Below are 26,870 nucleotides of genomic sequence, written 5' to 3'. Positions count from 1 at the left end.
ATGCATCCATGCCTCTGGGCCTGTTTTGTTTGTCAGTTTATTCTGTCTCTTTTTAATCCTTTCTTCTAAGATAAAATGCACTGGACATTCTTTTCTTCCCATAATTGTCCCAATTACCTTTCAAGCAACTTGCCTCCAGGCAAGAAAAGAATCTCCATTCCGATAACACTTTAAAAATATTTGAGAACTAAAATTAATTATTTCCTAAGTTCAATTTGGCAAGGTTGCTGATATTAGCTAAATTACAGGTTGTTTACTCTTAAGATTGCCAACAGACCAAGCAGTGGCTGATCTCAATGATACTCTGCTTCTGGGCTATATAACATGAGCAAATTCCCTGGTGGGTGAGACCAAAGCCAATCTAAAGTGTTAAAAAAAAAAAAAAAAAGGCACTGAGTAAGCTGTAAAAAGGTCCAATAATGGTATAGGGAGTGCAGTGTACTTTGTGAACTAAGAGAGTACCTGCGGCCCTTGCCGGTGTGTATCAGTGGTTAGTTAGCGCGTCGGCCTGTGCACCACAGGGTGGTGGGTTCGACTCTGGTCAAGGGCATGTACCTGGGCTGCAGGTTCGATCCCCTCCACCCCGCTTCCCCCCCATTGGGACACATGCAGGAAGCAACCAATCAATGTGTCTCTCCCACATTGATGTTCTTCTCTTCTCTTCTCTCCTCTTTTCTCCTATTCTCTTCCTCTCTTGCTCTCTTCTTTCTCCCCCTCCCCCACTCTCTCAAAAAATTCAATGGAAAAAATGCCCTCCCTCCTTGGGTGAGGATTTAGAAAGAAAGAAAAGAAAGTACACGTGGACTCAAAGCGCCAGTGCTTGTATTTCCAGGAATGGAAGAACACAGAGGAAGCATTCCACACTGCTTCCGTGATGGGGCCACCTTCTGATAGTACAGACTCATTCAATGCTGAACATGCAGCTCAGCAGCAACCCACAGGAGTCCACAGACTGCAATCATCTTATAAGCATGGTGTGTTATACCTGCCAGTTTTAGAAAACGGGATAGTTGCCAACATAAAAATCAAAAGAGTTCTCATAAAAATCTGTATTAAATTCAGGTCTGGAAACCCTGGGCCTGTATCCCCACATGGCAACAATCAACTGTCATTGAGAAGTGGCTCTTGCTTAGATGAAGGCTGCATTCTTCACATGGCCACAGCCCCTCTCAGGTCCCCCCACCCCCACCCCACCCCAGCTGCCTGGCTCTGCAGGCACCTGAATTTGTGGCCAGTTAGCTTATCAAAGGATGATGATTTGTGCAATTCAAACGTAGTTCTCCATCTATTTTGAGCTTTGCTTGTTAGAGCTTATGGCCAAGAAAGATTGGGTGATACTCAAGACCAGTCCTGAAATACTGAAAGGTAGTGGACTGTACTCAAGCCACATCAGTCTCAGCAGAAGATGAGAAATCCCTTCAATAGTGAGCTTGAGGGTAGGGGTCTTCTCTCCTTGGATGTAGGTGCTGCCATAGTCCACCAGGCTTCCACCCATGATTTCCTATGTGCTGAATTCTCATACATTTAATATGGGTGTAATTAGCAGGAACCTTGGAGAGTTCTCGAGCCCTTGGAGGTAAGAAAGCTTTAGGACAATCCAGGTCCTTTGTTTCATGAAGGAGGCTTTACAAGAAGACTTAAAGAGAAACAGACTCAGGATGCACAATCAAGTCTGCCAAGGCTGAGGAATTCGGCTGTATTTCTGTCATTCTTAGATGCATACTCCTTTACTATGTGATATGTCTGACCTCAGGTCACATGTATATTTTTCCTGTAGTATTTCTTTATGCCAACCCCCAGAAAAGCTATCATTATATCAATAGTGGATCTTAAACTTGATGAGATCCTAGAATGGAGTACTATTATTTGGTTTTAAGTTACTGTTCATGGAATGTCACCAGGACAGATAGGAGTAATGCTTCCGAGTTGGGAGTCCACTGGAAGGCAAGGCTCTATGGCTAAAATTCAAGAGACATACAGACAATAGAAACAGACTAACAAAGGATCTAGATAGTGTAGTTGTTTGACATTGCTTAAAAATAATTATACTGAATATATTCAGGGAAATAAAAGATAAAATTTCAGTAGAAAACGGAAAATCTTGAAAAATAACCAATAGACAAATCTAGAACTGAAACGTTACAACAACAGAAATTAAAAACTCAGTGGAGGAGTTTAATAGAAAGTCAGATACAGCTTAAGAGTATGAATAAACTAAAAGATAACTTAAAAAAATCAGGATGAAGCCCAAGGCAGAAAAGGTGAAGTATGTACAGAAAAAGTAAGGGACACAGGGCACACATGGAGAAGGTTAATCAATACATGTAATTGGCATACCAGAAGGAGAAGGGAGAGAGAAAGAAGCAAAAACAATATGTAAAGAGAGAATATCTGAAAAATCTAAAACAGATGTAAGACATCAACCTACAGATTTACAAAGCCCAAAGCCAGATAAACATGAAGAAAGCCATACACAGATATAATACATAAAACTGTTGAAAACTAAAACAAAAGCAAAAAAATTTTAAACAGCCGAAAGTAGAAAAGGAGGCTGGAAAAACATATTTGAATATAATTATTCTCATTATCCCCAGCTTATAACTTTAAAAATGAGTTTTGCTTCTTTAGACTTTTCCCCAAGTTTTATCATCGGAAAATGTAACCCTAAAAGTTTGTTATTCGTTTTGTTGTTGTTTCTATTATTTTTTTAAAGTATCAGGCAAAATGGTTTGGGTCCAGACCTTCCTTTTGTTTTCATACTCTCTCCACCCCATGCAAATCTCTTATACTAGAGTAATCCAAATTTGCATTATCTCAAATTTAGAAGAGTTTTGTTTCCAGATGCTGGTGAAAAAAGAATGGCCTCCAGGATCAGCTAAATACAGGTTCAGATAATCATTTGATTCCCCAGTGTCCAGAACAAGCTCAATAAGTGCTCAATAAATATTTGTTGGTGGATGGAATGGACAGAGTGACATTTATTCATTTTTCCACTTAATGCACAAGGGTGTGGGAAAATAATCTAATTTTTCCAAGCCCTGCGTTTCTCATCTGTAAAACTGAATGATACCACTTATCTGGGCTGGTTTAAGGAGTAATTGAAATAATACATAGTCTCCTTTTCCCTTGTTTGCCTTTATTTACAAAGCTTCCAACTGCTTTAAAAACCAATTCCCCACATTCATACACATTAAAGAAAAATCCACAAAGAAATCTAAAAGCCCATGGTTGGCCCTATTTTAGTAACAGGCAATGTTTCACTCTATTTTCTGGCCTCTTGGTAATGGCTACCCATGATGGGCTTCCAGACCTGGGTCCAGTGTGTTGACTAGGGCTTCTGGGTACCAACCATGGTCTCTGTACATTCATCTCTTTTAATCCTGCACAACAAAGCCTTAAAATTGGATTCCAGTATCAAACGTCCAGGGGACATTATTCTCTCTTCCCTCTCACTTGTTTTCAAAGCTGTACATTCTCCTAGGATGCTTTGAAGAGAATTCTAAGACTTCCTCCATCCATTCTCTTCTCTCCTGTTGGGTTCATAGACCATCAGTATCTCATCAGAGCATCTCCCCAGGGTTAGATTTCAAAACAAACTCATTGCCAACCCCTGCCATCCCTACAGGTTCTCCTTTTAGAAACCTTTGTATCTCCCCATTAAATAGATTCATGGTTCTTTTCTTTTTGATTTTTCAAAGCTTTGTGTTTCATTTCTCCTCAGAGGGATGGGTGTTTCTAGACAAAGCCAAATGAGAATTTAAAATATCTGCATCCCTGGTCTGAAGGAGCATCAAGCTCCTACTTTGCTAAGTAAAAATAGTCCATGATTAATAATAAATAATCCACTGCCCCATTACTTTTGTGACTCACCCCAAGGACACAAACACATTAAGTTTAGTGAGCCCTTGCATGCAATTCCGTGAACAAGAACAGGACTTGGGAGTCTATTTTTCTGGGATATTATTTCACATAAACATTTGAGGAAAGACCTTCTCCACCTTTGTCTTCAGTTTTTCTCAGGACAACAGTAAGCGATGGTTGGCTGTGGTACCTCTTTATGGCCATGCAATGGCTTTGTGATCATTTTCATAGTGAACATTATGGGTGCTCCACCCAGGTCCCTGTGCATCCTTTTTACCAGCTCAACTTCTACATGTGAATTTATTGCTGAGAGCTGGCACCTGCCACCTTCAGAGGCCTGCCCTCAGGCATGGGCACCATCTTGCTCACATGAAGAACTGAAACGTGCCTCCATTTATATTCCCCCCATGCACACCTCAGAGTTGCCTGTAGCCAATGACTGATAGACATGAATACAAAAGCCCAACTCCTGATCCTCCAGGTGTCCCTTAACTCCCCAGCACCCCATGGGATGGGGCTGAGGCTGGGACTTGAGCTCTGCATGCCTTTCAGCACTCTGGGAGATCTCAGGGAGGTTGACTGGCAGGGCAACTAGAGAGGCTGGATCTCATCAGAGGACCCCACCTCCACAGATACTCTCGGGCTCCAGGCCAGCCCCACACTAGAAGAGCTGTTTTACCTGAAGGGATCAGGTGCTCTGAAACAATGGCTTCCCCAAGCTCCATGGTGTGGTTCTAAAATCCACCATCAGAGTACTCTCCCTGCTGATTTGGTGCTGTCTGAGTAAAGCCAGAGACCTCTGTACAACCCTGGGACACAGAGAAGGCCCCAACAATGATTGAGACTGAAGTTCTTATGACGCTGAATGATGGGCCTTAGGATTGGATTTAAGTTGATTTAAAGCAAGTAAAGTTGTATCTTTTGCCCTCCTCTCTGATTGGAGATGGCCATAAAGTGGTACCACAGCCAACCACCACACACTGTTGTCCTGAGAAAAACTGAAGACAAAGGTGGAGAAGCTCTTTCCTTAAATGTTTACATGAAATAATATCTCGATACTACGGTAGAACATCTAGAAGAAATGGCCATGATGATGGAGACATGAGAGAACATGTCAGAAAAATGTGAAGACATTTTAGGAAAAGTGGCCCTTCAGGGCACACGGATATCACTTTTTCTGTGCCCTCCAGTCGGGTTAATTATATTGAATGTGGCAAAAGGAAGTCCACACTCTTCGACCCTAACCTAGGGGTGGCCTCACCCCTGATGACCACCCTAATGACCACCAAACTCAGGGGTCAGATCCCAGCAGTGACAAGAAAACAGGCCTCTTCCTCCATTACATCACTGTCCACCCACATACCCTTGTTCACAAAATATCCTTTTCTGAATGAATCTCGAGTGTTAGTTAACATGATATACCAGATGCCCATGAATATTTCTCTTTTCCTTTTGCTTCAGTTTCAAAGCTGTAAGTTTAACTTTGGAAACAAGATCAATAAACATCCACCAGGAACCAAAGAATCCAGTCACTGTTCTGCCTTTTGGAAGTCCAGCACGTGGTTCTTGCAATAGAGAAAGACTCCGAAGAGTGTGACCTGTTGATTTCACCGAGTTTCTTGCACCGTATGTTTAATGAGTGCGTCCTCTGTGTCCAGCAGGATAAGGCATGGACAGATGTTTTTCTGCAACTTTAACACAGAAATTTTTAGTTTAAGTCCAGAAATAGAAATGATGTCAGTTAAGGCTTGAGACACCTCAAGGTTCTCCCCAGCTTCACTTAAGCACTTCTAAGAATATAGTTTGGGGCCTTCCTTCCAATTATGTATTCCCCAGGTGTTCAGGGGAGTAGCTATCTACACTAATAAAAGAGAAATATGCAAATCGACCGTCACTTTGCAACGCCCACCAGCCAGTCAGGAGTGAGTATGCAAATTAACCGGACAAAGATGGCGGCGGCCCTGCCCCCCAGCCGCTCCGGGCCTCTGGGCAGCATGCATGCAGGAGTGGAGTGGCCGGGCGGGGCGGGACGCCTTCTATGAGGGGGAGGGTGGGAGGGTGGAGGGAGCTACAGGAGCAGTGCTCCAGATGGAGTGAAGACTAAAGGCTCCAGCCAGAGCGAAGACTGAAGGCTGCAGCCAGAGCCAAGGCCTGGGTCTCGGGTGCCGGAAGAAAACCAGTGCCGGCAGCCAGGGGAAGGAAGGCCTACTGCACAAATCTTCATGCAATGGACCTCTAGTATATATATGTGTGTATATATGTGTGTGTGTGTGTGTGTGTGTGTGTGTATGTGTGTATTCATTAGCACCAATTTATCCTATGAGATTAGTGCCTTCCTTAAATGTGCTTCTAAAATTACACCAGAACAAAGGACCCTAACCAAGAAATAGAGTAAAGGTAATCATGGGGGCCTTAAATGAATTTGAATGGGGAGTACGGGGATCTCAGGAAATATTAGTCAACCCCAGCAGTTAACCTGAGTTACAACAAAGATTTCATCAGGTACAATGGATAGAACTGAGTTGATACCACTTAGCCTGCTGAGTTTTCTGAAAGAAAATATCTTAATCTGCAGGTGAAATGGGTGAAATGAAATGTTCCTGCTTTGGGGGGAGTTGGAGGGAGGGAGGAAGAAAAGAAATCAGGGTACTATTATGTCTTTTTTTTAAATCCTCACCTCAGGATATTTTTCCATTGATTTTTAGAGAGAGTGGAAGGGAGGAAGAGATAGAGAGAGAAACATGGATGTGAGAAAGACACATCAATTGGTTGCCTCCTGCATGTGCCCCAACCTGGGCCTGGGATGGAGCCTGCAACCAAGGTACATGCCCTTGACTGGAATCAAAGCTGGGACCCTTCGGTCCGTAGGCTGACGCTCTATCCACTGAGCCAAACCAGCTAAGGCTATTATGTCTCTTTAATAGGAGCTGCATTAAAGCTCTAAGTGTATCTGAACGTTTCAGCAAAGACAACAGATCCAAAGCTAACAAAATTCATTACCCCATTATCTAGCTGGGAGCCCAAGGCTTGTGAGTCTCAATTCTTAGCTGCCCTTGGTATCCACCCACTCTCACTCATCACCCAAAATCGAGGAAACAATTTGTGACAGAATTTTGGTCCTGTTTGGAAAAGGCATTAACTTTCTCGCTGGGGTTTTGATTCCTGTGGGAAACCTGATTTTTCAGGAGAGCGGCACCCAGAGACAACCCGCCGAGCTCCCTCTTGTCCTCATTTTTTCCTGTTCAGCTTACATTTGAGTTTGGTGTCTCCGGACCAGATCCAGTTCTCTTTTACTCCCACAAGGGTCTTCCCCAACCAGGAATAACAACACCAACTGGTGATGTAATCCCCACTGAGAATCCTTTTTATCGCTTTCCAGCCGATGGCATCTGCCCCCTGCTGCTGTCCAGCCCTCCGCCGGTGTGAGAGAGACAGTATCCGTGTGAAATTATGCTTGGATTGCACACACTGCCATTTATTCATCCGGCAGCAATTTGCAGGCCGAGGCTCACAATTAGCTATTTGATCTTAATCAGTATTGTCCGTGGCCCCTGGTACACTGTGTCTTTCGGATACCACTTTTCCGGTGTTTGGATGGCCTAGTTAATTAAACAGCTGAAGCGGCTGCGCCTAAGAGACAAGTCAACATTAAAAAATCTTCAGATTTTTCATTTTATTTTGGTTCAAAATCACCCGGACGTATCCTCGTCTGGTAGAGATGGTAACCTTTGTAACTGGTAGACATTCCGCTGTCCTCTAACTAATGGATCTGCTTGGTTAGAGTCTTCTTGGGGCACCCCCACACCTCAGAAGGTTTCTGAGTCAGCTCTGGGGGTGTAATGGGGGTGGGTAATAACACTAAACTAATGGGGGAAATGTCCCCCAGGGGTGTTCCTGCTCAACCTTCAAAATATAAGAGATGCTCACAATTTAAAATGGCCCAAACTGAGCAATTCTGCTGCTAGCCTTGGGGATAGAGAGAATGAATGGCCTTGCTGAGGAGCCGGCGGCTGCTGAGCACATCTGAATCCTAAGAGATGACGGATTCTCACCGCCCTCTTAGCACTTCTCATCACCACCATCACCGAAGGCCTTACTAGAGGAAGTTGATGTTGGGAACCAGACTGCACTTGAGAAAGGCTAAGATTGGAATTGTTCTGTGGTTCTGCCAGAGAAGAAAAAATCTTTGCCGCATAGCCCTGCCTTATTTCCTCTGGTACCTAACAGACGCTCAAAGGCTTAGGCAGGATGCATGTGTAAAGCGGGGAGGATAACAGCTCCTAACCACGGGGCTGTGGTGACAATGAAACAAGACAATGCCGAGTAGAGAGAAGAATAACTACAGTTGTTGTTGTTGTTTTTAACGCTCCGATACCAACAGGGAAGGCTTGTGTTTTACGAAGAGGAAGCTTTCCTCTTCTGAATCAGAGGGAGGGGCGGGGAGCACATGCCCCCGCGAGGCAGGGGCTGTTAAGGAAAAGTGGGGGAGCTCTCCAGCCTTTGTCAAGGGGCTGGAGTTAGTCTCGGGGTCCATGGTGGCAGGGATGTTTGTTTCCATCAGAAGTTAACTCTGCTTGGCTCTCATCTTCTACTCTTTGCACCCTCTTGCCTCTTCATACAGCCCATTCCCGTAACAGTGGGTTAGCCCTTAGTCCACCAGGGGTCCTCAAACTTTTTAAACAGGGGCCCAGTTCACTGTCCCTCAGACCGTTGGAGGGCCGGACTATAGTTTAAAAAAAAAAAAACTATGAACAAATTCCTATGTGCACTGCGGGCCCGGGACGCGTCGGCTGCTAAGCAGGACAGGCAGCGGCACCCGGCGGGCCGGATAAATGTCCTCGGCGGGCCGCATGTGGCCCGCGGGCCGTAGTTTGAGGACCCCTGGTCCAGACCCAGAGTAAAGTCTGCCCCCTGCACTAAGCCCTGCCTCGGTGAGCTCACCTGCCAGAGCAAAAGCCGCGAAGGCCTTGGCAAGGCTCCTGCTCTTTTCTGCCCCGTCCATCCCTCTAATAGAAAACCTAAGTGATGCTCTGGAGTCCGGGCCTCCTCTCTGACCACCAGGGGGCCGACACACGCCCACCACATGTTACATGAGTCACGACTGAAAAACCACCTGAGGAAAAAGGGAGGCCGAGCAGGTAACGTGATAATGTTTGGGCAACACGCTCTGGAGTTTCCAGCTACTCCCAACACGATGCCACCGATCATCTCTAAGTGCCCCCTGGCTGGGCTGTCCTGTCTGCGCGGTGTCCTCTTCTGGGATCCGGGATTCCTTTATGACAATGGCACTGGTTGGGTCTACTTGCCCTTTTAAAACCAGAACTTTCTCGCCTGCATGCAGGTACGGCGGTGGCAATGCTTCGTGTCTGGCAGTGATGTGGGAAGGGCGGCTCACAGAGGAACCTTAGGGAGTTACGGAACAATTTCCTTAAGGAGCCCTGAGGAAAGTCTGCCATAATCATCTCGTTTGTGGAAACCAGTGCTGCGGCCCTACCCCCTTCCCTGGAGAGTCCCCTGCTCTCTGCCAATGGCCATAACAGGGGACCGGAGTAGTAAGAACCATAGTGGCTCCTCTTTCATCAGCTCAGTGCCTTATGCCAGTCTATCCCCACCACCACTCTGAGAAGCATTTGGTATTATATTTCTGAACATTATAAACGGAGGCTCTTGGGAGTTCCATGACTTGTTCAAGGTCACCTGACTGATGAATTGGAGGCTCAGAGCCAAGCCGAGGCCTTTCTGTCCTCTGGTTCAAGCTCTTCCCCGGAGTGTTCCATGTCACGATGGGCAAAGGCGCTCCCGTGTTCCAGGTATTGAGGATAAGACAGGGCTCTGGACCAGAAAGCCAGTAAGCTGATTTTATGACCCCTCAGCTGAGTGGTCCTAGAGCCTATTGTTTCTCTGTGATGGGAGAGGGGATTGCGACCCATCGGGGGTCAGCGTTAACGTTTCCATGAAAACCGCAGATCTCCTGACCGCTTATTCTGATGAGAAGCACGGGCCGCCCCTTTGAAGCTGAAGCAGCAAGTGTGCTCTCCTCCTGGGCGCTTTTCTCCCAGCCCTGGGGACAGGCTAGTGGGAAACCTCCTGACGCTCCAAACCCCCAAAGCATCCAGAGTCCCCGTCTTCCTTTCATTGGTGGAGGCCATTGTGCTGTGTTCCGAGGCGCAGCAGAGCCCGCAGTGCGAGCTTTGTGCCCGAGAGTCAGCCGGGTTCAGCGCACGTCATTGGGATGCAGGGGGCAAACCCGGCCTCGTCAACTGGGCCAGAGGAACAAAGGCGACATGGAAACTGGAGCAGGCGATGAATCCGCCGCTCTCCACTTTTTCAAAACAGGATTCCGACCCTTTACTTAAGAACTTATTTTGTCCTTGTGTTCCATACAAAGAAACAGGAAACTTCAGAGGAAAAAAGGGGCCTCGGTTTCTTACATGGTGGCCCAAGGAGGTTGGGGTCGCCGAGGGTGCTGGCAGGAGGCTGGCTTGGCCCCAGTGCTGAAGGGGGAGCCACTTGCCCCTTTTGATTGCTCTCAGAGAAGGTCACCTGGGAGCAGGGGAAAGCTGTTCTTCCTGGGGAACAAATTAATGGGAAGTCTGAGCAGAGCAGCACTTAAATGTTGTATTTGCGGCTCTCACACCCTCTTACCACCTAAACACTGATTGTTTCTTATTCTCTTTGTATAAAAATATGTTTTTATTGATTTTAGAGAGAGAGGAAGGGAGAGGGATAGAAAAGATAGACACCAATGAGAGAGAGACATCGATCGGCTGCCTCCTGCACGCTCCCTATTGGGGATGGAGCCTGCAACCCAGCCATATGTCCTGCCTGGAAATCGAACCGTGACCTCTTGGTTCATGGGTCGATGCTCAACCACTGAGCCACACCGGCTGGGCGATTGTTTCTTATTCTTTATCTACTGCCCCAGGAAGTCCCAGGGAGAAACTCCTTTCAGACCCACGGAATTCCTTTGAAAATCAATCTACTTCCAGCTTGACCCCAGTTTCTGAAATGCAACTGCTAATTCTTATTTCAGAACTGCTGTTTATAACGGCTCATTTTGAAAATCGGTAAAATCTTTCAGTGATCACTCTGAGGACACCTCTCAAAAGTGTAACTCTCCATACCCTTTGAACGAACAGCTCAACAGCTACGAATTTATCTTACAAAAATACCTCCACATGTGAACCAAGAAAGATAGGTTAGGGCAGTCATTACGGCTCTCTTCACAATAGTAAAAAAAAAAAAAAAAAACAGACACAGAAACAGGTGCATCTTAAGGAACTGGATGAGTAGATGACTGTATCTACATCCACACACTGGAATGCGCAGCTATTATTGTTTCATATGAGTGGAAAAAATGGTTAAGGCTTGTTTCGAAATTACAAGGTAAAGTGGCACAGATAATTTTCATGATTTTTCCCTCATTGACTTAGTTGGAGCTCGTGCTGAATTTCCCAGGAGGAAAACCAAACCCCTAAACCTTATAGAAAATAATCAGACATTTGGACCAACATGGACTGACCTGGAAAACATATCCATGATATGGGCACTGAAAACAAGTTGAAAATCGTATGCGTGCTTTCATCCACTTTTGTTTAAAACAGGGCTTCTCAATCTTGGCACGACTGACATTTGGACAAGATAACTCTTTGCAGGGGACGGTGGGGGAAAGGGTTGCCCTGTGCATTGTGGGATGTTTTACAGCACCCCTGGCCTCTACTCACGAAATGCCAATAGCACCCCGCCCCCGCAATGATGACAAACCAACAATATTTCTGGACGTCACCGAAGGTCCCCTGGGGTGGGAGCGGGGAGCAAAATCCACCCCCCCCCGATCCCCCAGTTGAGAACCAAAGGTTTAAAATGATGACATATAGACAACTTCACAGGGGTGGGCAAACTTTTTGACTCGAGGGCCACAATGGGTTCTTAAACTGGACCGGAGGGCCGGAACAAAAGCATGGATGGAGTGTTTGTGTGAACTAATATAAATTCAAAGTAAAGGAGCGGAGGGGAGAGCAAGAGAATCCTCTGCTCTTTCGGCTCCGCGGGCCGGATAGAACAGCCGAACGGGCCGGATCCGGCCCGCGGGCCGTAGTTTGCCCACGGCTGCCCTAGAAGAAAGTCTGGAAGGATAGTCATGTTGTTAACTGCTGGGAGCCAGGCTTGGTCAGGAAAAGCAATGTTCTCTTTCTATTTTACACATCTCTCTACTGTGCAATTGTTGTTACAAGTATATACGTCTTCTACAATGAACTAGAAAACAGACTGCTATTCCACTCCCACTCACAGGCACGCACATACGTCAGGATTCTCTGTGGAAAAGAGCGACAGGTGGGCCTCGCCTGGGAAGCCAGGTCCTTTGAGGGGACTTGATAATGAGACACGATAACCACACGCATCAACTGGTCCCATAAAATCTCACCAAGCCCCGTGGTGAGACGGCGTCTGAGAGCTTGTGAGCGATGTGGGGAGTGTGAGATCCTCGCCTCCACTTTTGAATTGGATGGGCCAGCATCCTTGCACCCTCTGCGTCAGCCCCTCTCCTGCTCCAAGGAGCATCTAACACTTCCCCAGGACTTCAGGAGGTCAGAGCATTGAGGCAGCAGGGTTGCAGGGTTGGTACTCCATAAATACAAGATGGATTTCTCACTAATATTTGCTTCGGTTCTTTTAAAGCTATTTTCAAAAAGATACATTTCTGGAACCCCTGCATGTTTGGGTTTCTTGTTAATCTTCGAAGCATTTCCTCCAGGGAGATAGTTTTAGTTCATTGATAAACTCATGAGAAAAGCAATAAAGATTTCCCCCCCTTTTTTTGTTTTTTGTTTTTTTAGATGATAGACTGCTGTGGAAAAAAATGGTTAAGGTTTCTTCCGAAATTACAAGGTAATGTGCCGACAATTTTCGTGATGTTTCCCTCGTTGAGTTAGTTGGAACTCATGCTGAATTTTCCAGAAGGGAAACAAAAAGCTGAAGCCTTATAGAAAATAATCAGACATCTCGTCCTCACGTTGATGCCAGCAAATGACATATCAGCTATCCACCACCAATACCTTCACCCAGTTACAACTACCGGGGACCACGGGAATTATGGGTTGGGAAGAACATTTTGAAGAGTGGCCAGGAAGCATTCTCTTGTCCAGCTATGCTGGTGTTTTGAGTTGAGACAGTTTGTGAATCGAGTTATGAATCAGTTCATAATGACATATTGTATATTCCTTTTCATTACGTTTGTTTTGATTTTTTTTTCCAGGAAAGAATAACAATGCTGGGAAGTCCATTTCTGGCTCATAAACTAAGCATGAATATTTTACTCACAACCTTTGGACCAATTTTTTTTTTTTCCTCCCTAATAAGAGACCCGGCTCTTAAAGACATTTTAGCATATTTAGTGTACTATACTTTTCTTTATCCCATCTTACCTTTTGTTCATCGATAATGTGCAGTTCCTTTATCAAGAAATTGAGCCTTCTCCTTTTTTGTTCCCTGCCCTGACTCTCAGAATTTGCCATTGCCAAGACTCCAGAACCACTCTATAAAGCAAGTCTTGAAACAAAGAGGAAGCAACGTTTCTCTTCTCTGCCTTGCACACAACACAGCAGGCTGAAACGAGGCAGGAACCACGAAGGGGAATGCCATTTGCTAAGCATCTGGCATAGCCACCCTTTGCTCCACTAGGCCAAGCCAAAGCAAGGGCTGCTCTTAGCGGAACACAATGGCACACTCAAGGACACACTACTGAAACCATCCACGGCTTCCGTCTGCACGGTTTGCAAGGAAAATTCGGGAACTCAGTTAAAAAATGTATGAACTTTATAGAAAAATTTACCCTTTGTGACAGCATGAATGAACCTGGAGAACATTATGCTAAGTGAAATAAGTCAGTCAGAGAAAGACAAGTACCATATGACTTCATTCATATGCAGAGCCTAATGAACAAACTGAACTAATGAGCAAAATAGAGACAGACTTATAGAGAGCAGGCTGATGGTGCTGGTGGGGAGGGGGGCGCGGTGAAGGGGGTGGGCAGGGGGTATGGAGCGATTGAGCAACAAAGGGGAAAAAGAAAAAGAACTCCTGGATATAAACAACAGTGATTGGGGAGGGGAGGAGGGAAGGAGAAGAGGGTATGGCGGGGGGGATAAATGTGATGGAGAAAAAGTATGAACTTTATAGAATGCTGTCAGAACAGGCCCTTTTGTAGGATGTCCCAAAATACCTGTGCATGCCAGTGAGGAGGGACTGATGCAGACACTGTGGGTGCTCTGCCCTCAGAGGTCTTCTCACACTCTCTGTGGGCCCCTGCCCACCCACTCCCACCCCCAAGCTATCTTGTTTCACCTCCGTGGCCTGCACCTGCGGTCTCTTTGATGCTCAAGGGCGACTGGGACCACCTGGCCCACATGCATAGGAAGTGAGGCATGTTCTCCTGCTTGCCCAGGCCAGCCTTAGCCGATCACTGATTGCAGTGGGGTGGGCAGGCATGGCTCCCTTGCTTTAAAGCCAGGACTCACTCTGAGATGTGACTTACATCCATTTCTCACGGCCAGTGAACACTGGGGCTGGGATTCTGTCCACATTATGTGCCACCTTGGACAGACCATCCCAGACACCAAGAAGAAATACGTGGCAAGCTCCCCAAGCCCTCTCCACGCCAGCCCCACGGGACACGTCAGCTCCCACTCCCGAGGCACACTCACGATTTTCACAGCGCCGCCCGGTGTAGCCTGCCAGGCAGGCACACCTGTAAGATCCCGTTTGGTCAACGAGGCACGTGCTGTCATGGAAACAAGGGGACGAGGAACAAGCTGCAAGAGAAAAGGCAGTTTCAGTGCCACTGTGTGGCGTGTCCATTTCTTCAAGCCTGGGGTCCTGCAAACAGGCACACCCATGACTAAAGCAGAAGCGCCTTTCACCCCCGCAGAGGGACTCCAGGGGCAGAGCAGCCTTGGGTAGCTTTATTTAAAAAAAAAAAAAAAAAAAAAAAATATATATATATATATATATTGTTTATTGATTGCAGAGAGGAAGGAGGAAGGGAGAGGGAGAGAGAGATGGAAACATCAATGATGAGAGAGAGTCACTGATCAGCTGCCTCCTGCATTCCCCCGACTGGGGATCAAGCCTGCAACCTAGGCATGTGCCCTTGACCGGGCATTGAACCATGACCCCCTGGTTCATAGGTCACAGCTTAACCACTGAGCCATGTCAGCCGGGCATCCTTGGGTAGCTTTAGATCATCTTTTTCAAGGAATCCCAGCATCCTGGATTCTGGGGGAAAGGAAGTGGAAGGTGATCTTCAGGACACTGTTGAATGTGTGCTCAAGAACTCCCAAAGACACATTCTGCGAACAGTAGTCCCTTGAGATGGTGAGAGTTCTGGGCTCAAATATGGTGGGGCATTAACCAGACTTCCGTTCTGCAGAACTTCTCGGAATGCAATCCAATCCCAGACGATGAGAGCTAGGCTGATCTCTTAAGATGGAGCACTTTGTTCCCCTTTGTTAAATCCTACTTCCTAACCCGGACCAGGCAGCAGGCAAAGCCAGGCTTAGAGTCAGTTACGCATAAAGTAAGTGGCATTTCCCATTGTAGCTTAAACCATTTAATACCTGTTTTACAGATGGCAAAGCGAGGCTCAGAGCACGCCTGGTGCAGGGCAGCTGTGGAGTGCTTCCTATGGACCAGACTCCCCACTCCGCCCTTCATCTTTCTGTCTCCCAGAGCCTCCTTAACGGAGCAGGATCTACCGTTATTCCCTTAGTCACTGCTTGGGAAACTGCGCCCCGTTATTCCCTTAGTCACTGCTTGGGAAACTGCGCCCCGTTATTCCCTTAGTCACTGCTTGGGAAACTGCGCCCCGAGAAGTAGAAGAACTTGCCCAAGGTCACCTGGCTTCATCTGCCAGGGATCCAAAGCTAATGTTCTCAACCATGGCAGGCCCCCCAGTGGGAGCTCCAGGGCCAAACTGCTTGTGTATACGTCTCTGGTTCCACCCCCATGGCTGTGTGACCTTGGACAAATTACCCAGCCTCTCTGTGCTCCAGCAGCTGTACAGGGGAGAACACAATCCCTAGTTCTGGTTCCCGTGAACATTTCTGAAATATACCCCGCCATTCCTCTCCTCCTGCTCAATGTTGGGGCTCTTCTGAGACCCCAGCACGCCGGGTCTGAATAAGGCTGAGCAGGGAGGGGAGCGGTACACGGAAAGGAGGCGTCTGTGTGCAGCATCGTCGCAAAGCGCTGCATGTGTCTCCATGGTCCTTACCTGTGATCTCTTCGAAAATGGCATGGAAGCCATCGAAATTCTTGGAGCCATCTGAATGGAAGAGGATGTGGAGCGATGAGCCCGTGCTCCTGATGGGAGCTGGCCGCTCGTTGCCACAGAAACGCTTGATGATCTGGCCATCGCTGTTGTCCCCGTCACGGACCTCCACGTAGTCATACTGGCACATGTAGTCAAACTCCAGGCTCAGCATGACAAACCTGTGGGCGGAGAAAGGGACAGCGGGACCCAAGTGGGCCCCAGGTAGTCCTGAGACCCGTGGGCAATTCGAGGCCAAATGATACACAGGCCTCTGGAAATTGGGTGCCACTGACCTGGTCAGATAGCGAACTGGTCCTGGAGGGCTTGAGTCAGGACTTTAGTGGACAGGTGTGTGTACATTCGCTGTGAGCATGTGTGTGCACACACAGAGTGCGCCCAGGTGAAGGGGTGCCGTATGCCATTCAGGGAACCTTTGTACATGCTGGCTTCTTCGGGGACAGCTGAACTACTCCTCCCTCAAAGAGGCCTCCCTGATGACTCTTTCCAAAGGAGATCCCTTATTTTCTTCATGACGTATATACTAATTTTCGTTTCTCATTTTTATCTCCGTGGTATGTGTGTGTGTACACATATATGTGTGTGTGTGTGTGTTTGTGCGCGCACGCACACATGCCTGACTCCTCCACTAGACTGCAAACTCCTTGAGACTAGAGTGAGCCATCTGTCTTATTCCACTGTGCCTAGAGAGGAGTAGGAGAGGTGACACAGGAGGCAGAGAACAGTTCTTTCAACATTTATTCACGCAACCACTATCCACCCAGCCCCTGCGGTGTGCCACATTCTGTTCCAGGCACTAAGACCTGTTCCAGGCAGCCGTGAACATTCTCACCACCAGGACTCTCCTGTGCTACTTCTCCACAGTTACAATAAAACCAGGTCTCTACTTTGGACTAGGGTACAAATTAAACATTTGCATGGACCTCAAAGCCCATTAGAGAAACAACTTATCTTCCACACAAGTGAGAGAATTGGTTAATTTGTTGCGGGGGGTGGGGTGGTGGTAGCTGTTTTCCGAGAACATCAGTGAAAGGATCTGTGACAAGCGTGAGCCCCAATCTCGAGTCTAAATCCCCTGAATGTTAGACCTTCACTTTAGTTCTTCACTTCCCTCCCATGGAACCCAGCCCGGCACTCTGAGAACAGGAAGACTTGGTTATAATCTGGGCATGAGTAGATGGCTCTCAGTATCTTGTTTTGTTGTGTTTTCTTTGGGTAAAAATCAACGGAGCCCCACTGTTACAAGGCAGTGAATGACAGCATTTAATTAGCCATAGTTTTGACCGGGCCTTATCCCACTAAAACAATGAGAGGTTAAAGAAAAAGGCTCCAATATACATTTTCTGCTTTTGAGGATAATGTGCTCATGGCTAGTTAGCCCCCCTGGGTCACTAGGATCCAGCACCCTCAGTCCTGTTATTGTGTTTCCTCATAACCCCAGCCCCTTACCTTAGCTGGATGTTAAACCCAGGTTTGGCGTGAATGGTCCATTCGCAGTGAGCATTTAGTGGGTAGCTCTCCAAAAAAATCTGACCCTTCGAGGCTCGCAGAACCTGGCCACATCCTGGGGAGAGAAGATTGGGGCATGGACATTCGAGTCAATAGGAAAGTGATGCTGGAAAGTCTCAAAGAGCCTTTGAGCTCATCCCACACCCTGAGAATGAAACGGAGAAGGGAAGAACTATTTCTGAAGCACCTAGCGATGCGTAGGTTTCAATCCACCCAGCAGCTTGAGAAGGGAAGGGGCATCGTTCCAGTGTCCCAGCTGGGAAAATGGATAGCCAGAGGAATAACTGGCCTAGCTATTGAGTGACAGAGGAGAGATTCAAACCTAACTGTGTCTGACTATGAACAAGCCACGCTGTCACCCCCCTTCGCCAAAGGCCAGCCTGCGGTCTCCACCTTCATGGGCTCTGGAAGCTGACCTTCCCCACACCTCTCTCTATAGGACATGGTGGCTTTTGTCCCAAGTCTCCACCTACACATGACCCTTTGGTCTGTGTTCCCTGCACCTTCTCCACCCCACAAATAGAGTCCCAAAGCTACTCTGCTGAGTCCCCTCCATCCAGTTAGAAAATTAATTTGGTCTATGACCAATCCTATCTAATAAAAGAATAATATGCAAAATGACCATCACTCCAACACACAAGACGGCTGCCCGCATGTGGACACAAGATGGCCGCCACAAGATGGCCAGCAGGGGAAGGCAATTGGGAGGGACCAGGTCTGCAAGGGAGGGCAGTTGTGGGCAATCAGGCCAGCAGGAGAGGGCAGTTGGGAGGGACCAGGCCTGCAAGGGAGGGCAGTTGGAGGCAATCAAGCCTGCAGGGGAGGGCAGTTAGGGGTAACCTGGCCAGCAGAGGAGGGAAGTTGGGGGCAACTAGGCCTGCAGGGAAGGGCAGTAGGGGGGGACCCAGGCCTTCAGGAGAGAGCAGTTGGGGGGACCAGGCCTGCAGGAAAGGGCAGTTAGGGGCCATCAGGCTGGTAGGGGAGCAGTTAGGCATCAATCAGGCTGGCAGGGGAGTGGTTAGGGGGTGATCAGGCTGGTAGGCAGAAGCAGTTAGGGGCAATCAGGAAGGCAGGCAGGTGAGCAGTTGGGAGCCAGCAGTCCTGGATTGTGAGAGGGATGTCCGACTGCCCATTTAGGCCCGATCCTACCGGTATTGGGCCTATACGGGCAGTTGGACATCCCTCGAGGGGTCCCAGATTGGAGAGGGTGCAGGCTGGGCTGAGGGACACCTCTCCTCATGCATGAATTTTGTGCACCGGGTCTCTAGTTATGTAATAAATGCCTTTCTAATGCATGATACTGGAGGGTGGACACAGTCTCTAACCAGTTGGACTAGATTAATGGGTTTCATTTTTTTTTCTAGTTTCCAACCCCCTTTTCTCAAACAAACTCCTTTGAAGACTGTCAATCAAAACATGGACCCAAGAGGGGTTCTGGGTTAAAGCAGAAGCAGAGACCCAAAGCCCTCCACCCTTGTCATCACCCCTGTCCCCTGAGTTACCTACAAAGGAGCCCTAAGATTTGAAAACCACTGGAAAAGCATAGGTAAGGTGCACCTCAGTTTTATAAGAGTTTGGGGAAAATGTCTTGAATTGGTTTTATAAAAAAAAAATTATCTGGGTCATGTAAATAAATATTTTCTACAGGAGTTGGCCATCTATGATCGTGGACCAAAACCAGCCCAGTGCCTGTTCTTGTAAATAAAGTTTTATTGGAACAGAGCCATGCCCATTCCTTTATGCATTGTCTATAGTTGCTCTCAAGCTCATAACAGCAGAGTTGAGTAGTTGCAACAAGAGATAAAAAGATGAAAGACCTAAAAAGATGAAAATATTTACTATCTGTCCCTTTACAGAAAAAGTTTATCTATCACTGGTCTATATAGAAATCCAGATCTATAATCCTTTTGGTAGAGCTGGGATCTTTTCTAGCCTGTACACCTAGAACGGTACCTGGCATATGACAGGTGCTCCATAGATAGGTGTCGAATGACTAAATGATGATATCATGATAGGCCAGGCACTAGCGAAAAGATTCATAAACATTCTCTCCTTTAATCTCCATGAGAAACCAAGGAGAACAACATTCATCTCCTCATTTCCCAGATGTGAACACTAAGGATGGGACTTCCCCGAGGCCAGATGGCCAGGAAGTCCGAAGACCGTCAATCACTGTTCCAACAGGAAAGCCCTGGTGAATCTGGAGACCTCAGCATCCTCCTACCCTTGGCTTTAGACTCAGCATTACCTTCTCTGGCTGTGTGGCCTTGGGCAAGCTACTCCATCTCTCAGAACCTCAGCAAACCTAAGTCAAACGGGAATAAAACTGGTACCTTCATCATAAGGTTTGTGAGACTTGAATCAAGTTATGCACAGAAAGCCCTCAGCAGAAAAATCAGTAAACGCTAGCGGGCCACGGAGCGGGGCCTTGAACTTGAGTCTGTCAAGGACCAATGCTGGATCTTGACTGGTAACTTACACTGCCTTCGGGGCTTCCTGACCCAGCCCCCTCCCACCTCCCACTCCATTTGGAGGAGCAGAATTTTTCTGCCCTGTCCCCCACCCCCACCCCCACCCCCACCCCCCAAAAAGGTACGCTGACTCGTCACCACTCCCCCTGCTTTTCTAGAGCGCACGTTCCTCCTTCCTGCACACCTCACGCTCCTCCTCGCCCACGCCCATCTGCTGCCCAGTACGGAAATGATGCGTTGGGTGTGAGGGCCAGAAAAAGAAACCTTCGTGCACAGCCTCCATCCCTGGGACTGGAAGCTGCCCAGCCGCCAGGCATGAAATCTCAGCTCCCACAGCAAACCTCCTGCAGGGACCCACGCCAGAACCAGCAGCAAATGCTGCTGCCCGCGTGCAGAAGCTGGAACCAGACAGCAGCATCCCTCACCCCTCCCCCACACCCCGTCCAGGGGGAGCCGCTGCCCAGCCCTGGTCAGGTCTCCTGGGCAAGACCATTCAGGCATGGGCACGTCCCAGGATCTCACACAGCCTGTGGAGGGCTCGAGCCGCAGCCCCACCCAGACACCGGCCCCCGACTGGCCATGTGAGCTGCTAGACCACTTGCTCCTGCAGGCCCAGGGCTGTCCTTCAGGAGCCAAGATCCCAAACCACATGGACCATCTCGGTTATGCTTCACGATGCTTCCTTCTCACTCCAGAGGGGCGGGCAGAGTGGGCACCAAGATGGCAGACAGGTTTCAACCAACCAGAGACCAAGAGACCACTTCTCAGCAATGTGCCTGGGGGAGGGGTATCAGGTCCAGGGGAGAGGAGGAAGGAACCCCGCTCCCACCCCACACAGGGGCTGCTCCAGCTCCCTTTTCCACTCTGTCCCTACCAGGGGAGGTGGCGGGCTGCGTGCAGGATACGAGCCGCACCTCTGTCTCAGGCAGAACAGTGAGGACAGCTGAGCGTCCCGCCAAGGAAGTGCTGCTGGCCAACCAAGCAGGTGGTCCTGTGTCTGAAAGACCAGGGCCGGCAATGGGCCCGGGATCCGTGCTCAGACTCCCTGAGGATGTCTTGCTGCAGAGGAGGAAAGCGGTGTGTGTGTATGTGTGTGTGTGTGTGTGTGTGTGTGTATGTGTGTGTATGTGTGTGTATGTGTGTGTGTGTGTATGTGTGTGTAGGGGAATTTGCCAGCGAAGTCAGACTGTCCACTGGGCTCTCAAATCCTGGACTCATCTCCAACCCACCCACCCACCCACCCACCCACTTACCACCCTTCCCGGTTGCTACAAGCCAAGCAGGAGAGAGAGCCGGATAGGCCCTGCTTCTGCAGAGCTGAAAGGAACTCCAAACGAGAAAGGGAGCTGGAAGGCTCCCAAAGACACGAACACCCGCAGCGTTCAGACAGAAGTCTTGTTGTCTCCAGCACGGAGGGGGTAGGGGGCAGGAGAGAGATACAACATCCTTCTGAGAAGCGGCTGAGTTTCTTTTCTTTCTCTGTAATCTTTCCTCTGGGGGAAAAGAAAGCACTAAGGAAAACGCTCGGACTCAGAGAGGGATGTGCACTTTCCTCCCTCCTTCAGAGACGGCGCGGGAGACAGGACTCGGTGGTTGAGCGGCAGCCTGGGGAGCCGCCTGGGTCCGAATCTCCGGTCGGGCTCTAACCAGCTGTGTGAGCCCAGACAAGCTCTCCGGACTTTCCCAGCCGAGGGGCTTCCTCATTTGGAAATGAGAATAATAGCAGCACCGACTGCCATGTTGTTATTTTTCTATTTGTTTGTTCTGAGGGTTAAATGAGATAGATATTGTATCTAAAGCACTCAGCATGGTGCCTGGTCCATAGAAATGCTCAATAAATGGAAAGCAACGCTATTTCTCTGGAGTCTTGTCTGGATCTGAGACACTATTTTGGTACAAGAATGACAGGGACAGCCCAGGTTCTGGTCACTGCCCCAGGGATCCTAAGAGCCTCGTTACATCATTGGCTGGAGCCCTAAACCCGTTAGGTCCAGGATCCCAGGCAGTGATGGCAGAACAAACGCCTGGATGACGACATGGGAGTGACCCATGCACCCGGCCAGGAGTTGGGAGAAAGCTCGCACCTTCCACGTGATTTGGTCCATCATACCATGACCTGCAGGCCCCCAGACAGGCCCTCGGAGTGAGGAGCATCAGTGCCTCTCACCTCCAGAGAGGATTTGTAGAGAGGAGGAGAGATTGGGCTCTGGGCCCAGCCTCTGAAGTGGCATCTTGGCGCTGCCATTTCCAAGCTGCGTGACAGCAGGAGCGTCATTTAACCTCTCTGTGACTCAGTGTCCTCCCCCGTAAAATGGCTGTGCTGAGGATTGATGAGTTAGTGCATGAAGGTACAGAGAACGATGCCTGGTTCACAGTAAGTGCTACGTGATGGCTTTTATGGGGGGGGGGGGGGTGTTCTTCTTCAGGAACAACCAGATGTCCAGGAGTGACTCCACAGCCCACTCCGTGATGTGGCTGATAATCCCAATCAAGTTGACACTTTATACGGATTGTTTTATGTAATTGGTTGCCGCCCCCATGACACAGTTCTGTGAGATCAGGGACCTTGCCTGTCATGATCACGCCTTTATATGCATTGAGTAGGTGCTCAATTAATTCACTGAATGAATGGCTGTGCAAGATAGAATCAAACATCTGCCCAGTCAGTCCATTTTTAAAGCCCCTCCCTTCTGTACCAAATGGTCTGGCCATTCAGTTGAAACTGTGGTCCAGCAAGAATAGCATCAGTCACTTTGTTGCAGAAGGTCTTTCCTCCCCAATGTTGCCTGGGTATTTGCAACAAACACACACTGAGAAAACCCTGCCAATCCAATTCAAAAGACGGGATCTGGACTAGGGTAGCACAAAGGACATAGGACGCTGAACACTTCCGGTCTTTCTTCTCTGTGCTTCAGCTTGGTTCACTTCTATTAAACCTGTGCTTAAGTTCCCCGCTCCTTTCCGCTGTTGTGACCAACTGGCTGTTAATCCCCTCCAGTCATTTTTAAAAATTTTTAGATAATATAGTTCTCAGTTCTGGGATTTCCGTTTGGTTCCTTTTAACACTTTTCAAATCTATTTTGAAATGTCTCTTCTTCAATTGTATTAACATTTTACTGTAAACCCTTTAATATATTTATTTTTAAGTTATTCAAAAATCCTTGTCTGAAAATTCCAGTATTTCCTCATGTGTGGTCTGTTTCTTTGGACTGATTTTTCTCTTGACTATAGGTCATATTCTCTTGCTTCTTCACAACAAGAAATACATAGACTTTTTGGATTGTTAATATCCTTTCCTCTATTAGGCAAGTCGGATAAGGGACTGATTAGGTCGACCCAATCAGAAATTAAGCTAGTTTGAAGCAGGCCCGAGGCTATAATCCTTCTGGAAGGCTCTTGAAACTCAAGCACCAGGAACCTAATAACTGTCTTTGCTTTTCAACACTCCCCCACTGCCCAACTTCCTGCAGCTCCATTGCTGCAAGAATGGAAAAACGCAGCCTAGGAGGTGGCACCACTTTGAAATGACAAGTGTTTGAAGCTGCAAAACTACACTATCTCAAGATCTCCAGCTTTCCACGTCTTGTCCCAGCCTCTGCTTGCTCGGCAAAATTTCATTTAAGGGAATATCTGGTGGAGAGGATGGCCTTTGCTTTGCGGTCTCCTTCAGATTTCAGTCCAGCCGGCCAGCCCATAGGTTCCTCACAAGTGTGGCAGGCTCCCCCTCTGCCTCCAGCAGGCCCACGCTCTCACCTGCCCTGCCCCCAGCCAACCTCCGTAGCTGACTCACGTACGGTATGAAGCATCCTGGATCACTTGCTCACCCAGAAAGAACTCATTCCTCCGGAGTTTAGAGTCTTATAGAGTACGTATTCACAGATACTCAAAGGTTTTAAAGAAAATGCTGAATTTTCTTTGATTTATCAAGTGGTTCCTTGCTCTCTGAGCAGAAAGGAAGTCTTTTTCATGTCCTATGCCCTAACCAGAAGCTGAGCAATGATGGATGAGCTCTTTGACAACATGAAATCTTCTGCAAACTTCTCACATTAATTCCCTAGAGCCAAAGAGCTTCAGGACATGAAATATAAAATGCAATTTACCACACAATACTCGTCCTGGGAAGACTACTTCCTCGTGTCCAGCATATATTTTCTTGTCACTTTAGGGAATTCTGCTTTATTATGTTTCCTCTCTGGCCTTACATTGATTTCCTTCTCAGAAAAAGAAAGAAAGAAAAAGAAGAGCTTATTTTATGGCTCTGGTTTAGTAATAAAAATAAGAATAGCCCTGGCCAGTGTGGCTCAGTTGGTTGAGTGTCATCTCATGCACCAAAGGGTCACTGGTTCGATTCCTGGTCAGGGCACATGCCCAGGTTGTGGGTTCAGTCCCAGGTCAGAGTGTGCATGGGAAGCAACCTATCAATTCTCTCGCATATCAATCTTTCTCTTTCTCTCTCCCTACTTGCCTCCCTCCCTCCTTTTCTCTCCCTCTAAAATGAATAAAAACATATGTTGTTTTTTTAAAAGGAATAGCAGCCACCATTTATTGAGTACTTACTATGTACCAGATTCCATATTAAGGGATTTATAGATGGCACTTAATTTAACCCACAAAAATCCTCTAAGGGGCCACTATTACCCCCTTTTGGTAAATGAAGAAGCTGAGACTTACAAAGATTGAATAACTTTGCCCAATGTCATAGAGTAGAGATTCAAACCCACTGGTTCCAAGCCCCATTGTTAACCACCGCATAATACCACCCCCAATTTGGACCCAATTGGGCATCGTTCCTTTCCTGGAAGTGTCAGGACACCAAAGACTAGAGCCAGATGAGCCAGTTTTCAGTGACTCCACCCAGGTGATTCTCTGGTTCCCTAGGAGGACAGCTCCTTTAATCAGCAATACAGCCCAGCCAGTGTGGCTCAGTGGTTGAGCATCGACCCATGCACCAGGAGGTTGTTGGTTCGATTCCCGGTCAGGGCACATGTCCAGATTGCAAGCTCGGTCCCCAGTAGTGGACATGAAGGAGGCAACCGATCAATGGTTCTCTCTCATCAATGTTGCTATCTGTCTCTCCCTCTCCCTTGATCTCTCTGAAATCAATAAAAACGTATTTTTTAAAAAGCTTTGTGAAAGTGCTCTCTCTCTCTCTCTCTTTCTCTCTCTCTCTCTCTCATACAGACACACAGAGATACACACACACACACACACACACACAGATTTGCTCTTGACCATTGTCTGTTATAGCTCAAGGACCAGCCTCACAAATCATCCTCCTATCTCCTATTCTAGCCCACACACATTGTGGGGCATGGCTTATGGCCAGTTCCTGGGCTCCTCTACCACTATGCAAATTATGACTGAGAAGATAAATGTATTAATAATCTCTCCCTATAAATCCTCTCTTCTCTGGGTTGATTTCCTAACCTTCTCATATCCCCTGGGTCCTTCAATGCCTGAAAGGTTCGTATCACTGTCATGCTACCTGGAAGTGTGGCAAATGGAGTGGCTCTTGGTCCCACTCACACTCATCTTATCTGGTGGCTAAGAAACTCAGTCTGAGGGCCAAGTCAAATAAACTCCACTCTGGAGTTGGCAGAGTGGCTCCGCGGAAGAAGTCTACCTCCCAGTTTAAGAAGTGTTGAGAGGAAGGCTTCATTTTGACTCTAGCTCTCAGCCCCTCTTGGAGCCAGCACACAGACTGCGTTCCTAAAGGCCTTTCCCGCCAGAGGAACCAGGATTCATGGAGAAATGGCTGTTTCTAGACCAGGGAGCGAGGAATTGCTTACCGAATGATGCAGTAGAGCCAGCTTGCAGGGGCTAGGCTGGCCAATTCCAGGACAATTTTAGCACAGAAAAGAAAAATGGTGATAACATGGAACATGGAGAATATTAAATTCACGTGTTTATAGTGCAGTAAAAGAAAGTCAGATGCGGGGAAATGTTAATAGGTGAATCCAGGTGAAAGGTATAGGAATGTACTGTTCTCTCAACTCTCTGTAGATTTGAAATTTTTCAAAATAAAAAGCTGGGGAAAGAAAAACAAGAATCGGCTCTTGTCCATAGCCTGGATTTTCTGAGCTCATGAAACCATTCTTTCCCAGGCAGGGAGATGTGAATAAAGTCTTCCCTTAGGTTCAGTGACTTCAGGCCATTCTCCTATTATCTTGTTTAATACAATCTGCCAATGGTTATGAATGACTTGATCACACATAATGGATTTTAAGACTGTCGTAAGTTGGGTTAACACTAATTAACATAAACATTGTCAAGGACGTGATCAAATAAAGGTGCTGTAACATATGCTCAGTGCTTTATAGGAAAGCTCTATAACTCACATATAGAATTGTCTTTCTGGAATTTGCCAGTCACTTCTCCTTCCTTCTAAGGTCCTATATGGTATTGGGGGGGTTGGGGGAGGGGGGGGGGGGATGCCTGGGCCTCCAGATGGAATTAAGCAGGAATCCCTCCTTCCTTCAGAATGAAACTGCCTGAAAGGATCACTTGAGCGCCATCTACTGGGTAAATGCTTGCACTGCCATGGGGGTCCAGCAAGATGCCCTGGCCATAAACACCACTCAAGTGTGGCTTGCCCTTAACAGAGGCAAGCAGTCCACAAACAGTGAAATGAATTACTTCCTCATTGAATTCCACTCACATTCATTTAATGCCAATACGAGGCACATGTGGTAAGAACTTAA

General features: G+C 47.6%; 1 protein-coding gene across 3 annotated transcripts in view; it reads right to left on the bottom strand.

Moving 5' to 3' along the window:
* Window positions 1–26,870, bottom strand: part of PAMR1 (peptidase domain containing associated with muscle regeneration 1) — a 146,808-nt gene that overhangs the window by 11,329 nt on the left and 108,609 nt on the right. For all 3 annotated transcript variants that reach the window (XM_080642009.1, XM_080642010.1, XM_080642011.1), the window contains 3 exons: window positions 17,639–17,753; window positions 16,133–16,350; window positions 14,565–14,672 (listed from right to left, as the gene is read on the bottom strand). In XM_080642009.1, coding sequence (XP_080498135.1) covers window positions 14,565–14,672; window positions 16,133–16,350; window positions 17,639–17,753 — 441 coding nt within the window. The remainder of the gene's footprint in view (window positions 1–14,564; window positions 14,673–16,132; window positions 16,351–17,638; window positions 17,754–26,870) is intronic.

The sequence above is a fragment of the Plecotus auritus genome (genome assembly GCF_963455305.1).
Source record: "Plecotus auritus genome assembly, chromosome: 9".
NCBI classification, from domain to species: Eukaryota; Metazoa; Chordata; class Mammalia; order Chiroptera; family Vespertilionidae; genus Plecotus; species Plecotus auritus.
Note: the sequence above shows the minus strand (reverse complement) of the source record. Positions and strands in the feature narration are given on the sequence as shown.